Source organism: Copadichromis virginalis, linkage group LG8 (genome assembly GCF_057382275.1).
Source record: "Copadichromis virginalis isolate Kocher_CV1m ecotype Utaka linkage group LG8, C_Virginalis_male_GT1.1, whole genome shotgun sequence".
Classification (NCBI taxonomy): Eukaryota; Metazoa; Chordata; class Actinopteri; order Cichliformes; family Cichlidae; genus Copadichromis; species Copadichromis virginalis.
In genome coordinates, this window is record NC_140625.1 from 17,066,744 (window position 1) to 17,083,597 (window position 16,854).

General features: G+C 40.4%; 2 protein-coding genes across 7 annotated transcripts in view; one reads left to right on the plus strand and one right to left on the minus strand.

The window, feature by feature from the left end:
* psmc5 (proteasome 26S subunit, ATPase 5) lies at nucleotides 1–4,550 on the plus strand. 4 transcript variants are annotated; one of them, XM_085466259.1, is made up of 12 exons: nucleotides 1–83; nucleotides 1,929–2,003; nucleotides 2,095–2,164; nucleotides 2,255–2,352; nucleotides 2,439–2,495; nucleotides 2,648–2,878; nucleotides 3,110–3,236; nucleotides 3,330–3,520; nucleotides 3,841–3,939; nucleotides 4,017–4,127; nucleotides 4,214–4,300; nucleotides 4,378–4,550. In XM_085466259.1, the coding sequence occupies exons 1-12, from the start codon at nucleotides 60–62 to the stop codon at nucleotides 4,429–4,431; spliced, it is 1,224 nt and encodes a 407-aa protein (XP_085322385.1). In that variant the 5' UTR covers nucleotides 1–59; the 3' UTR covers nucleotides 4,432–4,550. The 4 variants fall into 4 exon arrangements, with proteins under 4 accessions (XP_085322385.1, XP_085322386.1, XP_085322387.1 ...); XM_085466260.1 differs by having other exon boundaries at nucleotides 1,932–2,003; XM_085466261.1 differs by lacking the exon at nucleotides 1–83 and adding an exon at nucleotides 121–314.
* The window catches only part of LOC146703137 (MAGUK p55 subfamily member 3-like), a 26,346-nt gene continuing 14,038 nt past the window's right edge, over nucleotides 4,547–16,854 (minus strand). Inside the window, exons 3-20 of one of the 3 annotated variants that reach the window (XM_085466257.1) lie at nucleotides 16,560–16,678; nucleotides 15,640–15,717; nucleotides 15,464–15,544; nucleotides 14,880–15,017; nucleotides 13,354–13,435; nucleotides 12,865–12,950; nucleotides 12,695–12,769; nucleotides 11,799–11,995; nucleotides 11,620–11,684; nucleotides 11,117–11,134; nucleotides 10,790–10,831; nucleotides 9,009–9,074; nucleotides 8,629–8,787; nucleotides 7,491–7,571; nucleotides 6,638–6,731; nucleotides 6,400–6,508; nucleotides 5,712–5,831; nucleotides 4,547–5,222 (exon numbers count right to left, since the gene is read on the minus strand). In XM_085466257.1, coding sequence (XP_085322383.1) covers nucleotides 5,043–5,222; nucleotides 5,712–5,831; nucleotides 6,400–6,508; nucleotides 6,638–6,731; nucleotides 7,491–7,571; nucleotides 8,629–8,787; nucleotides 9,009–9,074; nucleotides 10,790–10,831; nucleotides 11,117–11,134; nucleotides 11,620–11,684; nucleotides 11,799–11,995; nucleotides 12,695–12,769; nucleotides 12,865–12,950; nucleotides 13,354–13,435; nucleotides 14,880–15,017; nucleotides 15,464–15,544; nucleotides 15,640–15,717; nucleotides 16,560–16,678 — 1,790 coding nt within the window. In that variant the 3' untranslated portion in view covers nucleotides 4,547–5,042. Of the gene's footprint in view, nucleotides 5,223–5,711; nucleotides 5,832–6,399; nucleotides 6,509–6,637; nucleotides 6,732–7,490; nucleotides 7,572–8,628; nucleotides 8,788–9,008; nucleotides 9,081–10,789; nucleotides 10,832–11,116; nucleotides 11,135–11,619; nucleotides 11,685–11,798; nucleotides 11,996–12,694; nucleotides 12,770–12,864; nucleotides 12,951–13,353; nucleotides 13,436–14,879; nucleotides 15,018–15,463; nucleotides 15,545–15,639; nucleotides 15,718–16,559; nucleotides 16,679–16,854 lie in introns of all 3 variants that reach the window. The other 2 variants (XM_085466256.1, XM_085466258.1) reach the window with 2 other exon arrangements.

A 16,854-nucleotide genomic window follows, 5' to 3' on the forward strand; every position in this document is an offset into this window, starting at 1 on the left:
GCTGTACCGGAAATAGCGCCTGGTCTGCAGTGGCTTTAACCGGATGTAGAAATTTCAAGATGGAGGTGGACGGAATTGATCATGTAGGTGTATTTTTTTTCCTGCCGCTTTGTTGCTTTTATGACTGCCATGCGAAGGAAACGTTTCTGTTTTGCTGTGGGTCTAATAGATTATTCAAAATCGGTTGTTTGAGGGAAGGATGCGGGACTTCAGTGTAAAAACGGAAACGTCACTTCATTGAAAGCAGCGATTGTGCCGGTTTGCTGTCTCATTGTAGCTAACTCAGCTAGCTTCTCACGATGACTGGCAGCGAGGTGCGGACAGTTTATTCTATTCTTAGCTTTTTTGACCACACAGGGGTGCTTATTTCAGCATATTATGAGAGAGATATATCTGAGTTTATTATATGGGAAACGCCAAGCGTTACTTTATTAATATACGTGCACGTCTGTACGTAAGCTAACTGATGTTAGTTTGCTAATGAACTGTAATTGTTGGGAGAAAGTTAGCATCACACACTTTAACGCTTATTGTTACATAGGTTGTTTTTTTGTTTGTTTGTGTTTTTAATTCCTTGCCTAAAAGATATTTCCTGTGTTGGTGCTACAGGTTAGGCCTAATGGCTAATGTAAACAGTGGTCAATTTCAACCAGTTCAGTCCACCAATTTAATCAATGAAAATTGGACAAATGTGCATTTCTATTCTTCTTCTATAATATTAGATAATGGCAAGCTCGACATACACTATTTACTGATAAATGTTGTGTACTTTGCATTGTCCAACATAAGATCCTCTCATCGGGCATGTACGTTGGACTTTTCGGGACCACAAAAAGCTAATGTAGATGATTTATATGCTGCTGGGTTAATCTAAAATAATGTTCGCGGGAAAATTTTTACAGTTCTTCAGTATTTTTACAGCATAAGTCTGTAGGCTGCTATATAATTGGTATCTTAATCTTTAATTTTAAATGTAGTGGCGTAAATGCTATAGTAAGAAAAAGAGACGTAGTTTGCATCCTTCAGGAGATATCTGCCTAACTAAAACTGTATGCATAGAGGCTGTTTCATATTGAGGGTATACAGAGTACACAGTGACGTCTCTGCATTGCGTTTTGGCTGGAGCCTATTCCAGCTGTCATAGGGCCAGTGGCAGGGTACATCATGGACAGGTCGCCAGTCTTTTGCAGGGCTAATTCATATATACAACTATTCGTGCTCACATTCACACCGTCACCAATTAATCTTACACCACCTTGGACTGGATTCAAACCCAGAACCTTCCTGCTGTGATACAGCAGTGTTAACCACCATACCACACTTGATGGACGACTTTTAAGTTGGAAATGGGGACTAAAGGAAAAGCACTTCTCATCAGTGAGAATTCATTTGACCCAGTTTGCTGTTTTTTTGCTATCAAAATCATCATCACTAACACAAATTGGCAGGCAGCATAGCAATCAACTGGCCAACATACTTTCTTATCTTAAAACAAGAATGAAACAAAATTGATGGCTTATGAACGCAGTCATTGATTAATGCATATTTAACCTCCTAAGACCCGAACTCTTCCACAGCATGCATTTTTAATTTCTTTTTGATATTTGGGCTGATTGGGACCCGATGGATGTAAAAATAAAGAATTACCAGAATTATTTTTTTTTTTACCTAATTTTTGTTTCTAAGAAAAATGAGAGCCACATATGAGGATATTCCTTTAAAATTTCAATAGAACAGTGGCAGTATTATGTCCTCGTAAGTGGATATCAGGCCCTTGTGGAGCAAAATTGACTATTTTGGTCTAAATAACCCAAAATGTGATGTCCACATATGTGGATGCCAGGTCCTAGGAGATTAAATATGCCATATTTAAATGTTCAAGAGCTCACTGTGAAGAAGTTGCACCATGTTGCAATGTGTTTCTTTAGCAGATGGAGATGGGGGAGAGTAAAGGTGGATCAGGTCTGCGGCAGTACTACTTATCTAAGATAGAAGAGTTGCAGGTGAGGAAATGAAAAATCATTTTTGTTTTTGTTGCTTTTTAACGCATGCTCGCCCATCATGCCTGACCTGCTTTTTTTTTTTTCTTCATAGTTGACTGTGAACGAGAAGAGTCAGAATCTCAGACGTCTGCAGGCACAGAGAAATGAGCTCAATGCCAAAGGTATGGTGCTTTATCTTCCTGCCACATTACATGGAATTGTGTCATTCTGATGTACACAGTCAGACATTTCCTTTGTTACTTTGGTCTCAGTGCGTCTCCTTCGTGAGGAGCTGCAGCTACTACAGGAACAGGGATCCTATGTGGGAGAGGTGGTGAGGGTCATGGACAAAAAGAAAGTGCTAGTTAAGGTATGCTGTGTACATTCACCATGCAGCATCCTTCTTTTTGAATCAGTCGTGGACAGTTTAAATTTATGTCTGTTCATCATTTTCAGGTGCATCCAGAGGGAAAGTTTGTGGTGGATGTGGACAAAAACATTGACATCAATGATGTGAGTATTATAAAAGCTGAGTCCATTTGTAATATTTACTGTAAAGTATGATGGAGCTAAACAAAAAAAAATGCATTTTACTCATTAAAATAAGTACTAGGAATCAGGAAACCTAAACTGTTCTGTTATTATTTCTGTCAAATTGCCACTAGGTGACTCCAAACTGTCGTGTAGCTCTGCGTAACGACAGCTACACCTTGCACAAGATCCTTCCTAACAAGGTGGACCCTCTGGTGTCCCTCATGATGGTGGAGAAGGTGCCGGACTCCACCTATGAAATGATCGGCGGCCTGGATAAGCAGATCAAGGAGATCAAAGAAGTGATTGAGCTGCCCGTCAAACACCCTGAGCTGTTCGAGGCTTTAGGCATTGCCCAGCCCAAGGTGGGTATTTGACAAGAGAGCCGATGGTACGAATTTCAGAAGTTTCTCTTAGGGTTTTATATTTATATCTTTGACACATTTTCTCGTCTTGTTGCCTGCCCATCATTCATTTCAGTCCTAAAACATGAAAAGCAAAGAGAGGGGGGAAAAGATAATTTGATTAAATTGGTTAACTAAAGCTACACTTGTTGCATCTGTGTAGGTGGTTCAGATTTTCCTTTGTGCTTGCAGGGTGTGCTGCTCTATGGCCCCCCAGGTACAGGGAAGACCCTCCTTGCCAGAGCTGTGGCCCATCACACTGACTGCACCTTCATCAGGGTGTCTGGATCAGAGCTGGTCCAGAAATTTATCGGAGAGGGTGCGTGCCTTTTCTTTCCTGTACACTGGGATCGAATTGATCCCCATGTTTTTAATAACTGGTTTTGGTTGATCTCTCCCTGGCTTTCCGCAGGTGCCCGTATGGTGCGAGAACTCTTTGTCATGGCAAGAGAGCATGCTCCGTCCATCATCTTCATGGATGAGATAGACTCCATCGGCTCATCTCGGCTGGAGGGAGGCTCAGGCGGGGACAGTGAGGTGCAGAGGACGATGCTGGAGCTGCTCAATCAGCTGGATGGCTTCGAGGCAACCAAGAACATCAAGGTACTGCAGAGGATCACTGTGTAGTCTCATATCCTTACTATGAACACTGAGGTGTAGTGTTATGTGCACAGGACAGCCTCTTAATACATGCGTCACTGATGACGTTTCGGCTTGCTGTATAGGTTCTTTATTCATAAATGACATTTTGTGGTACAACTGGTATTTATTTATATACCAGCATCACCTAAAGTTGCTGATGACTACAGAAGACCTTTATAATATTTTGAAACAAGTAATGCTGCATTTGTTAAATAAATGCTCATGAGTGCCAAACATGGGAGTTAAAGTATTAAATAATAGTATGTCGTCCATCTCTGCAGGTCATCATGGCCACTAACCGTATTGACATCTTGGACTCAGCTCTGCTCCGGCCAGGCAGGATTGACAGGAAGATCGAGTTTCCGCCTCCCAATGAAGAGGTAGTTAATCGTTTAGCGTGTTTACTCAAACATGCTGAGTTTTTTGTATCTAAGCACACTTAATTATGCGCCCACAGGCCCGTCTGGATATCCTGAAGATCCACTCCAGGAAGATGAATCTGACTCGCGGCATTAACCTGAGGAAGATTGCAGAGTTGATGCCCGGAGCTTCTGGTGCTGAGGTTAAGGTAAGAATTAACCTGCTAAATGGAAGCTGCGTTAGATGAGGAACTACATCATTAAATTTCCCCTACTGCATTTGTGTATTATATAGGGCGTCTGCACAGAGGCAGGGATGTATGCTCTGAGAGAACGGAGAGTGCACGTCACTCAGGAGGACTTTGAGATGGCGGTGGCAAAGGTCAGTATAACCTAAAGCTAATTTTTGAATGCAGTGTTCACGTCTTGCACTATACTAACGCAGTTTTACTTTATCAGGTCATGCAGAAAGACAGTGAGAAGAACATGTCCATCAAGAAGCTTTGGAAGTAAAAGGCCTTGTGTATTCTTGCACACAATGCAACCACATATGTATATTTCCCTTTTGTTTATGGTTTATAATTGTTTCATGAGTGTGATCAGTCAGTAAAATAGTTTCCCCAATAAACAGAGTTGGTCTTGTTTTATTTCTCAAGCAAATGTAGACAAATTCAACCCACTTCACTAAACTCAAACTTTTGTCAAAGCAAAATCAGTCATATGGTCTTCAGATTTCTGCTTTACAGTTAACATATTCAGTATGGCACTTCACATTATAGCTGCTGTTATAATAGGGGGCTTACATAGCTGACCACACTGAGTGCAGATGTTTTTGACAATAAGTTGCTGTAGGAACTTTGTCCTGCATGCTTGTACTACATACCTTTCTCATATAAAGCCACTGCACTATCAGGATATACGGTATGTACACCAGCACTGACTACTGTGGTCATTCTATGCTGACCACTCTGCAACAGGCCTGTTGGATGTTCTTTTACAGTGACTCACATACTCATTTGTGGAATGGTTACACGGCAGTAAAACACTGGATCAGTCCAAATGCTCAGCACCTTCAGAGGCACGCCACAGTTCTGTCCTCTTTTTCTATTTGGAAGGTCAGCTGGCTAGCGCCTCACCCAGGACGCAGGCACCCACTGTGGCTCCATCTGTACTTTTTCCAATACAACCTGGAGCTCTGCTAAGGCACTAGCTGGATCTTCCTTTACCAACACGTAGTCGACCCAGTGGCCGTAGCATTCGTCCATTTGCTCTGCCGACTGCTTCATTTCCTGCAAGTCATCGTCCTGAGGAAGAGAGACAACAGCCGAAGTTAAACTAATGACCATATGTAATTTCTCTATTCTTACTCAGTACCTCAGAGCTGACATGCAGATATTGTCAAAATGTAACTTTTTGAACGTGGCACGATTTTTGGTACCAGCATACCATACTATGACACAGCTCATTCACTTCACTGTATTCAAATGACCTTCACAGACACCAACATATTTGGCTGTGTGTTTGTACAACTAAGTAACTTTAACTTTTTAAGCAGTTTATATTAAACATAAAATACTCACACACTGAGTTTAAATGCATGCCATGTGAAGAAAAGCTTTATTTACAGAGGTTCAATCAGCCTTTTGATATGGTTCCTTTCTCAACAAAACAAACAATGCAAGATTACCTTAACCTGAACTAAACCTTTTTAAGCTTCATTTATATTCCACCATCAATTAATAAGCCCAGAAAGTGTACTGCACGTCTGGCAGGTTTGATGTGGGATCACTCACCGTGACCGCTACGCTGAGTGAGGAAGAGGAGCCAAACTGCTTTCCCTGACCATCACCGATGCGAGGCCTTACAAAGATGACATATGGTTTGAACTCAGCGGTGCGGAGAGTCTTCAATGCCTGAATGTGATAAGACCAATCAGCCATTTACAAACTCCCATATAAAAATCCCACAGAGCTTTTTCTATGCTGAGAAGATATACTGCACAAACAGAAGACCATATAAAGTCAAATCAATGTCTAAGTATAAAAGACTGCACAATTATCAGAGAGGATATTCTTTTTGAAGCAAACAGAAACAGCCTGTGAGCCACTAAAAATGTTAAAATAAACACATTTTTGATGATTTATTATTGGTTTTATGTTGGCAGACAGTTGCACAAAATAAGGTGAAAAGTCAGTTTGCCTGATATGCATTTCTATCTCCTGTATAGGCTCCGGAAAGCTTCACAGGTCTGGACGCAGGCAACAGATCAATCCAATTTCATTTGAAAATACCATAATATGAAATGTATTCCAATATTGCACATATTACACATGTATATGGCACGATGTGGCCAATATGCAACCTGCTGTCTTTACTTCTTTTAAAGAAGAAGGCACTTTTACATTGACACAGGAAATTCGATTTAAATGAGAAGTGTATTTGGTTGGCAGTGCCGCCTACCATATTTTTAAAAACACTTACCTCTGGCTGCACATCCACCAGACAGACCTTGTTCTGATCCAAAACTCTGTGAATGGAGTCCAAACTGGTGCCATAGAGATTCTCTTTATACTCGCCGTACTCAATAAACCTGCAGAAACACATCATCACCACTAACAAGTTAATTAAATTAACTAAAATGCTGAAACGCTTCAATTAACCCTTTTGTGTTCTATAATTGTTTTGCACTTCATCAGAAAACATTGTTCCCAGCACTCACTTGCCATTCTGGATGTCTGCCTCAAAAGCAGCTTTACTGATGAAGTGGTACTCCACTCCTTCTCTCTCATGACTCTTCCTGGCTCGAGTGGTGTCTTCAGGGCGCCGTTGGTCAGCAGAAAGCGCAAGTTGGAAAATAAGACACAAGATACTGGATGCTTGTATGTTTCTGGATATCTCATTAAGCTCGATACTGATTACATTAAAAAGCAGTGCGTTTACTGTAAAATCAACTTGCAAAGAGATACTTGTCTCAGTCGGTACCAATCCTATTTTTTATGTTTTGCCAGTGAGTTATTAAAAGGTGAACATCTTTCCAACTACACCAAAGTCTGCAACTCCCTGTCACAGACATCAACAAGCTCCATGTATGACTCATTTATTTTGGCGTGTTTTAAAGTCTCTCGTACTGAATCGTCACAGTAGTTAAACTGGGGAAAACAGCAGCTATGATGGTGACGTTAAATGATTCACCGTCTCACAGTCTGCCTGTGCAGAGATTAGATGCACACACCTCCCTTGAATTAGGCAGTGGGTTGCTAGGTTGGTGCGACAGACGGGTTTGGAAGCATTGAAGGAACAGCTGTTGTGAAATGGCGTCATAACTAACAAAACTGAATTGGAATGGTATGTGGTGTGTGGATTGTTTGTTTAATCTGGAAACTCGTGTAATATTTTGAGGGTCACGCAAATTATGGGAGTTTCCTGAGAGAAATGTAAAGGTTGAGTGCGTTTGCAGGTACGAAGTGCCAAAGAACAAAGTGCCTTATACTCACTCGAAAGCTCTTTTACTTCACTCTTATGAATTCAGTGCAAACACTTACAGTCAATTAGAAAAGATAAACAACACTTACGAGGCACAGCCAAACCGTACCGCCGCAGATTCTCAGCAATCACCTTCTGTTTGAGCTCAGCGATCCGTGCTCCAAGTGAACCTATGACCATACAAACAGCATAGCTAGTTTATATAAGATGATCATGAACTTGGAACATGTGTGTATAGATCTGGCCAAAAGTTCACTCATTGTGGGCATGAATAACATGGTAGTTTGGAGTTTTTAATGATTTCTTTGAACTGTTCTTTTTCCAGGATGAAATGATTGTACAGCATACATCTGTAATCTCTTAAAGAAAATCCCAAGAAGTTTGTGCACAAGTTTGAATCTTTTTGGATTTTCTCACAGGGCAAAATTTATACATTGATATACACACTAATATTTGGATTTTTAAATTTGAAAGGCTAAAGTTGATTTAAATTGGCTGGTTTTGAGCGTACTTTCAATGGGGTTAAGGTCGTGTTTTTTTCAACAGCCGGTTCACAATCATATTAGCCTGCTTTATCCATTCCAAAACATCCAGTTGTGCCCAAGTTTCAGTTGTCTAGCTGTTTTTCTGATTCTAATTCGAAGGTAGTCTTCCTCCACGATTCCATACGCTTTGTGTAACGTACCAACATTACAAACAAACAGCCCCAGAGCATGATGCTACTTCCACCAGTGTTCTCAGGTTTGAAAACCTCAGCATTACTTGTCCAAACATACCAACGGTCATTACTGCCATAAAGCTCAATATTGGTCTCATCTAACCATGAAACTCTTGTCCATAAGGCATTTGCTTTATCCATAAAGTCCACAAAGAGTTTGATGAAGTCAATTTTGGAACAGAGGCTTCGTCCTTGGTCGGCGCTCTCAGTTCATAGTGATGTAAAACTCACTCCACTGTGACGCTGCTATTCCAGCAGTTTCCACTTCATGACAGGTTTGACTCCTGGTGGTTCCTGAACATCCTAAAGAATTTTGAGGATGACTTCACCGTGTCAAGTTAAAATACTATTTTAACATTGTAAACACAGATTTGAGTTTATGCACATATAGAACAGTTAAATTAAAATCCCAAAAGTACCATGACATTCATAACCAGTGATGCCTGTATCTGAATTTCTCATCACAACTGTAGTTTCATCGCTGTTAAAATTCACTCCAATTGACGAACCTATGAGTGTTATAAGGCGAGGTCTCTCTCCAGGACGTGGAAAATATTGTGCGACTTCCTCGTAAATCAGGAACTCTGTGTGATTGGCGTCAGGAGTGTGCGCTTCACCAGGAGAACCCTGGCGATCTTTCCTGTAGCGGAAACTTCTGCGTAGGCTAGCTGTTAGAGACATGAAGGTAGCCTTAGGGTACATATGCTACTGCACTGATCCACACTTATACAAATCCAATAAATACACCAAAATCCTGCCCATGTATTGCAGATCGCTCTGCCACTTTGATATTAAGAAACAGGTTTGAGGTAGCTGAAAATCGCATGTCAAAACAGTATCACACAAGACACACACAGTGGACAACACCATTAGATATCAGTAAGAGTACCTGAGTAAAAATCCCATGAGAAAGCATGGCCACAGAAGGCAGGGGCTGCCTTACTCTTGGGAGAAACTACAACTTATATTAGACCATTAAGTAAAGCAACTTAAGTTTTATTTTATTATTTCTTTTCAAACAGAATAAAACGATCAGAAGCCATGCATGCTGTGTCTAACTTCTTAAAGCACAGGGTAATCACTGTCAGCATGACGCATGATGACGGGCCATTTGCAGCACATTGAGATGGCATGAGGCGCCACACGAACACTGAGAAGCTCGATGGCTGTAGCACACAGGGCAAAAAGCCTGCCAGTCTAATCATACCCTGACAGGCTATATTTATATTAAAATTTGTTTGTTTTTACAGAGGAAAAAAAATCTAAGCTCATGGTGGCACTACAGAAACTTGAGTTCCTAAAGTTGTTTACATCCTATCCTAAGCGGAACATGGGGATGTGCAGTAAACCCGATGGCAATCCATCAGGAAGTTGCTGAGGTGTTTCATTTAAAAACCACAAAAAATGGTTATAGTACTGGGTGACCAGGTTTCCCCATTCATGTGTTACTGCTCATCAATCATTTTCTTCTCTGGCTCCAATTTCCAAAAGTCAACACTGCCCAAGTGCAGTTTCACATGTCACTGTATTACCATCAATGCCACACTCAATGAGAAACTCACTTCAGTTATTGGCACAATATGATGGAAAAGACCACGAAAAAACAAAAAACACATAAAAACTGCGTAACTACAACTACAATTACACTACAGTGATATGAGAGACTGAAACACTGAGCTTTTATGCAGTTTCTGGTTACTGTTCAGTTCTGCACAGACAAGAATATGATGTTAAGTACCACAGTACAAGTGAGAATCAGTAGAAATGTTTGCTCAAAAAATGCTGATCCCTGCTGATAATCAAAGAAAAGTTGGGTAGTTTTAGTTCATTAGGTGAACTAAAAAGGATCAATTAGAAAAGTGGAATAAACAACTTTAAGACTCCACTATTGGACCATAAAAATGATATTCTTTATGGTGAAACAAAGTTTTTAAATAGGACTCAATGCAATCTGTGAAAAAACTAAATACACCCCATAATTCAGTACATCGACTCTTCTTTTTCAGCCATTCTGCTGTAGTTTTGCTGCTGGACTTCAGTGTCCTGTTGTGTGACCAAATTTGTGCCAAGCTTTCGCTGCTGGACAGACAGCCTCACATTTGACTCTGGAATACACACGGAGGAGTTTATGGTCGACTCAATGACTGCAATGAGTTTGATACATGAACATTTTACACTACCTCTCAGCATTAGTATCCCATATTATCTCATACAAACATACCCTTTTGCCCCATGTTTAGTTTGTTGGAAACTGGTCACCCTAGTTGCCACTACAGGAATGTCTAAATGAAATCACACTACATTAAGGCAGCTGTAGAGATAATTCAGCTCTAGCGGACAGATGGGTGTGGACATGGTTTAGGGGAGGAAGGAAAAAAAAAGAAGGTCAAAATGGTGTGAACAAACACCCACTGAAGCACAGTCACATCCTGGAAGCCTGGCCAACCTACTGGTGAGAATTTCTTGTGTAGTGGTCACACACGTGGACTGTTTTCTGTTTGACGGTTATCTGGCCTAACCCTCAATAATCAATGAAGCAACCAAAGCAATCCAGTCTCACACAATCTGAGGAATAATATACACACTCGAAAAGAAAAAGCTTAGCACACAGACTGAGCGAAAGATGTGATGTTGCAGTGATTAACAAACTCACTGATTGTGCTTGCTCACCTATGTCCTTTCCATTCACAGCACTCTTATTGTCACAGTCTTCTGTTGGATGGCAATCGGGAAGAGAAGACAGGGTAAGAGGAGGGAGGAGGTGTTGGGGGTACTTTAACGTGAGAACACAGCAGGTTAGGAGAGGATTTGTGGCAATTAAAGAAACTGTAAAGGCAAAACATGACACAGTGTGGATGGGGAGGAGGAAAGTGACCAAAATTTGTGTTTCAGATGGGTCGATGAGAATTTCATACAGAAATTCAGGCAAGAAAAACATGGAGCCAGTCCAAACTGGGGATGAGAGATGGTTGCTAAAATGAGGGGTTTTCTACGTACCTCTATCGGCCCGTTCATCTGAAGTTAGCAAAGCAAGGAATAATACACAGTATCACTGTAGAGTGTGACATAGACTATTCAGCGACCCCTAGTGTACATTCAGCTCTCTCAAATTCACAATGCAGTCTCATAACTGTCACTGTATCCATGCTTGGAGATCCTCAACCATCTTCTTTCTCTACTGGAAAGACTTTAATTTTTTTTTTAAAATTAAGAATAACTGGATAATCAGATTTTTAAAGGAGAGAAACCATTTTACTACTGCATCTTTTTGTAGATGCAAGAAAAGGACTTGCATCATTTCATCTTTTAAATTGGATTTAGGAAATTAAAGTGATGGATTATGCATTTCCCCCCCTCAGAGATTAATCTTTGATCCCCTCCTTCTCTTTATAATCTCTCTTTTAGGACCTCCTTGGATAGATTAGACCCACAACAGAAGATGTGTGTTGAGATCTAAGAGTCTAAAACATTTGCGCTTGTATATAGTAAGTAATGCTTACATGTGGGAGCTTTTGGGGAAATGGGAGCAGATACGGAACCCATTTTCATCCTGTATCTCAGTCGCCTGGGAAGAAAAACAAACATTTTCAAAAATGTATTACTGATTTAAAAAAAAAAAAAAAAAAAAAAAAAAAAGGCAGCTTTTTAACATCTGATACACAGACTTGATGCAAGCTACCTCTCCTGAAACTGCACTGAAGGGATGAGGGCAGCACGCAGGTTACAGTCGCCCACCCTCTTGGCCTGCCACCAGGTGGGGTCTTCCTGGCTAACAACCTGAAGAACGTCACCCCGTTTAAAGGGGAGTCCTGCCTCTTGGCACGGGGTTGCTTTGTCCTCAAAAGGTGTGTAATCAAATAAAGCTCGGATGTAGACCTTTAAAAAGAAGGAGGAATATTCTGTTAAAAACTTTATCATCTCTGTATTTATTTAACTTTATTCATTATATACAGAAAAGTGTAAGATACTTTGGTGAATACACATATAGCGCTGTGCAAAAGTCTTGAGCCACTTGTCAGTGTGTCTACACCTAACAGACGACTAAGCCAATAACAATTTTAAACTGTATCTTTAGACACTTTGTTACTATCAGCCTGACACAGATCCAAGATCCAGCTGAGATCTGACACAGGCTGAAGCAACAACTGGTCGCTGAAGCCTCATCAGGCTTTTATTCCAAGGAAAGAAAGCTGAAAATGGACTGGAGAAAAAGAAAATCTGTGGCAACAGGTCATATGGAGTAATGAACCCTAATTACATTTTTGATTCCAATCGTTATCAGTTTGCACAAAAGAGACCAGGAGAGATACAACAGTGAGTGGAGGCTCTGTCATGGTTTGGGGTATTTATTTTATTTTTTAAATGAGGGGTGGATCATGACATTTATTTATTTATTTTTTCCACAGTTCTGTAATTCTGCAAGTTGCACAATCAAACATTTGCTCATACGCAACACTAAAGGGCAAGGTAAAGAAAAGTAAAGTGGATACATGTGAATAAACCTTGATGAAGGGCTGAGTGGTTGTGACCGTCCATAAGAAAAGCCTGCGTACTCACGCAGCAAGCATTCCTAACCTTGCTTTCTTTCATTTTATCGTCATCTGCAACAGCTGGGATGATTTTCAGTGTGATGGAGCCTTGTGATTGGGACTAAAAAAAAAACAACAACAACAGAGCACCACAATGATCGGCTGCCAGCTACAAGAATCATAGTATCTGAACTAGTCCGATTCCACATTTATTACCAGTATCTGACTAATTTCATCTGGCCTTTTGTGGGTTATCAGGTTTCCGTTGACCTCTCGAAGCTCATCCCCTACATGCACCAGACCTGGAAACACAAGCACAGCACGCAGCTAAAGAAATGCCCAATTCTTAGAATACAAACCTGAAATGTGAACAAAAGACGATTTTGTGTTGCCAGTATGTCAATAACATTACTATGGCAACATCCAGACGCAAACCTAGTTTATATTCTCAAAATATGCAATCTCGTGGCACTAATCTCATGGATTTGATTTCTGTTACAGTTCACAGGGTTACGCAATGTAATCTACTGACATCTCTCTCAGTATATCAGTAGTGCTAAGAAGGTCCCACTGGGTAGCGTTAGCATCCACGGTAATAGAGATATTATAATACAATAGTGCTGTTCCATTACGCATTTGATTTTCCACATAAAAAATATCTGGCATTTAAAGTTCAGTAGAAATGTTTTGCAAACTCAGTCTCACCACTCCGGTCAGCTGCGCCTCCCCTCATGATTCGGGCCACAATTACAGCTCCTGTTGCTTCATCTCTCCGAATAGTCGCTCCCTGTTTATACAAGCATGCACATTAATAAATAAGATGTATTCATAGCAAATCTCATCCCAAAGTCACTAAGCTGGCCTAATCCTCCGACTGGAGGAAGAGGCTCCCAATTTGCAGCTAGTTGTAATTGGAAAGATCAATAACTGACTGAAGCTAAATGTCAAAATGGTACGTGAATGAAGAGTCTGATACCCCATCATCAATATTGCCTACTTGTTTGTGCTTCTACTTAAAGTTCATGCAATTTAATGACATTTAAATGCTGTAATTACAGGTTTTCTAATTGCTGCATCAAGCAAAAAATTTGCAGCCCACTTTAGCTTCAATCACTGTTTGCTACTCTGGGTTACATTTTTAGCTTTAAGTAAATCATGTGTTAGTTTGACACTTTAGAAAATGTGATGTACTTATTTCCTTTCCTACTGAGAGCTGGATGAAGAGATAAACACTAATCTCATGTCTGTGTACTCACAGCATGAAGGTGCAGTCAGCAGACAGTTAGCTTAGCTTAACAGTCTTAAATCTGGAAACAGCCAAGCTAACAGTTCCTCCCCTATGGACCAAGTGGTCTGTGAGGCTTTGACAAAACTTCTGAAGGTTATATTTTACACTCAGCCAAAGTCTAATCTACAGCTAGCTGCTTGTTGATATAAAAAGTAGGATCGCATTAGCCGTATATATTTTTTCTGTGGATTTCGTAGACACTCATTCATACTTCAGATTTATCCAAGACTGTTCATTGAAGTTCATTAAAGTAAAATTCTTGAGGACAGGATGAGGTTTTCAAGTTGTACAGTGTAACATTCTTGCATTTACGTAGCACTTTGTTCTTCTTACCGACAAATCAAAGTATTAGTAAGTTATACAACTTATATAAGAGACAGCTGTTGGTTTAATACCCCACTACAACAACTTCCTTAAAAATAGTCTGCTTTGATGATTTTTTTTCTGCTATACTGCAGAGCGTCATTTGCAGCACATCGCCCTCTTTTACCAACGTTTGAAAACCTCTGGACGGAGAAGGAGGCAACCAGTTTAAGAGTCAATAAATATCTGAAAATGACCCGGCTCTGTAATGTCTTCTACAGCCTCCTGTACACAGGTTCTAACTTGTGAATGAAGCAGTGGGTGCCGGCAGGTTGGGGTTGATCTTTTCCACATACGAGTATGACTGCTCCTCTTTATCGATGCCCTTAATAAAGTTGTTTCAAACTCCAATTGAACAGGTTCAAATAAAGATGTTGATTTCACCTTCATAGGAAAATCTAATATCAATCATCAGCACATATTTGATACTCAGTAGGAATATTTCTTTGCTTTTTTGTGCGCGTTTCTTATAATCTGATTTACTGAATCTGTTTCATTTCTCTTTTATTTCATTAGCAGTAGTTTTCAAAAAGCAGGTACTAGTTTAATGAAAAGCCAAACTGCACCCTTAGACACTTACCAGTGGCTCCTTGTTCTTCACCAGCCGAACGATCTTCACAGACTCTTCCTCCAGGTCATCGTCCAGATCGTCTGGGAGTGGTGGCAGCACAGGGTCAAATTTTTTTTGAGCCACTGTGTCATGAGCCGATAGCACTGCCTGAATCACAAGCCAAGATTTAGGAGCTTGATCAACAGAGATAAAAGGATCCAGAAAAGTAGGTTACAGCACGTAGGAAACATACCCGATTTCTGGGGAAAAGAAAACTGAGGGAATAAAATGAACGTTCTGATTCCACAGCTATCATCAATTCCCAGAATGCTTCCCAGACAGCCAATAACCTGAGCATAATCACTTGATCAGAGTAATTAGGCAGTCTTGTGTGTGTCTAGGGGATGGGGAAGGGGTGCAGACAGCTCTGACGGTGGTGTTATGTAATAAATGTGGAAAAATCAGAGGTGTGCAGGGCAAAAATACTGTGAAGCAGCATTATTAAAGAGATCAAACCTCAGAAGGAAAGAGAGCAAGGGAGAGGTATGGTCTAGCATTTAACAGCTTCTTTACGCAGGCTGAAAAAGGCTGAGTGTGTGTGTGCGCGTGTACACCTTGAGATGAGGAGTGCTCAAGAGGAGCAACAGTTCTTGCTCATCATCCTCCAGTGGCCCATTCTGAAGCTCTTCTGCTAGCTGGTGATTGAAATCAGAAAATTACTGCTTTAAGTATTTCAAAGTATTCTTCTAGTCACCAGAGAAAATATATATTCACTTCTAATTGCACTTACATCCTCTGCCAAACAGGAGGCACTGTGCAGGACTGGAGTGGGGCTGTGTTTCTCATACTGCTTCAGTTTTTCATGGATCTGGATGTAAAGCAAGAAGCAACAAAACCACAAATGCAGATCATTAATTTTTAATGAAAAACAACAACAACAACAACAACAACAACAACAAAAAAAACCCATCATATATGATGTGTACCGTTTTATAACCAGCCACTATGTTAGGTAAAGTTGTTCAACTGTTTGTTAACACAAATATCCAATCAGCCAATCACATAGCAGCAGCTCAATGCAGACATGTAGACAAGGTCAAGACAACCCGCTCAGGTCCAAACTGAGCATCACATCGAGAAGGAAATGCGATTTAAGTGACTTTGAACAGGGCATGATTGTTTGTGTCAGACAGGCTGGTCTGAGTATTTCTACTGATCTACCGGGATTTTCCCACACAACAATCTCTAGGGTTTACAGGGAATAGTCAGAAAAAGAGAAAATATCCACTGAGAGGCAAGTTCACTGGGTGAAAATGACTTGTTGATGTCAGAGGAGAAGAATCAAACTGCTTCAAGCTGACAGGAAGGAAAAAGTAAGTCACGCAACCACTCATTTAATGGTTCGGTTTTTATATAGCTCTCTTTTGACTATACTTGAGCACTCAAAGTGCTTTACACAACATGTCTGATTCACCTATTCACACACTTTCAGAGTTTTTTTCTGTGCTTTGTGTCCAACATCCAATTGTAGATGGACGGTTTTGGAACAACTCATGGTTCAGCGGTGACCCATGAGTAGATGTCATCTACACCGTAGCAATTAAACTTAATGTGCATGTACAGTAATCCAGCATGTGTGAAAAAAAATAAAAATAAAATGTCTGCATCACAAATACAGTAGTCACTTCTACTCTGATGTATCCACTATACCTTCATGAGGTATCCAATGCTTTTCTCGCTGAAGACATCTTTGAGGAAGACCAGGTCTTCTTTGTGGTTGGCATCAGGGTGAAGCTGAGACGTGAGCAGAGCCAGGATCTCATGCAGCCCTTGAGTATTTAAAAAAAAGAAAAAGAAATCATGCTGTATATTTATGACTGAGTCAAAGAACAATTTCTATCTAGAAATGCATCGTACATAATAACCACCTTCATCAACAAAGAGACTGTATGGATTCTCTCTTTAGCTCACCGATGTTTATAATAATATGCTTTTCCATATCACC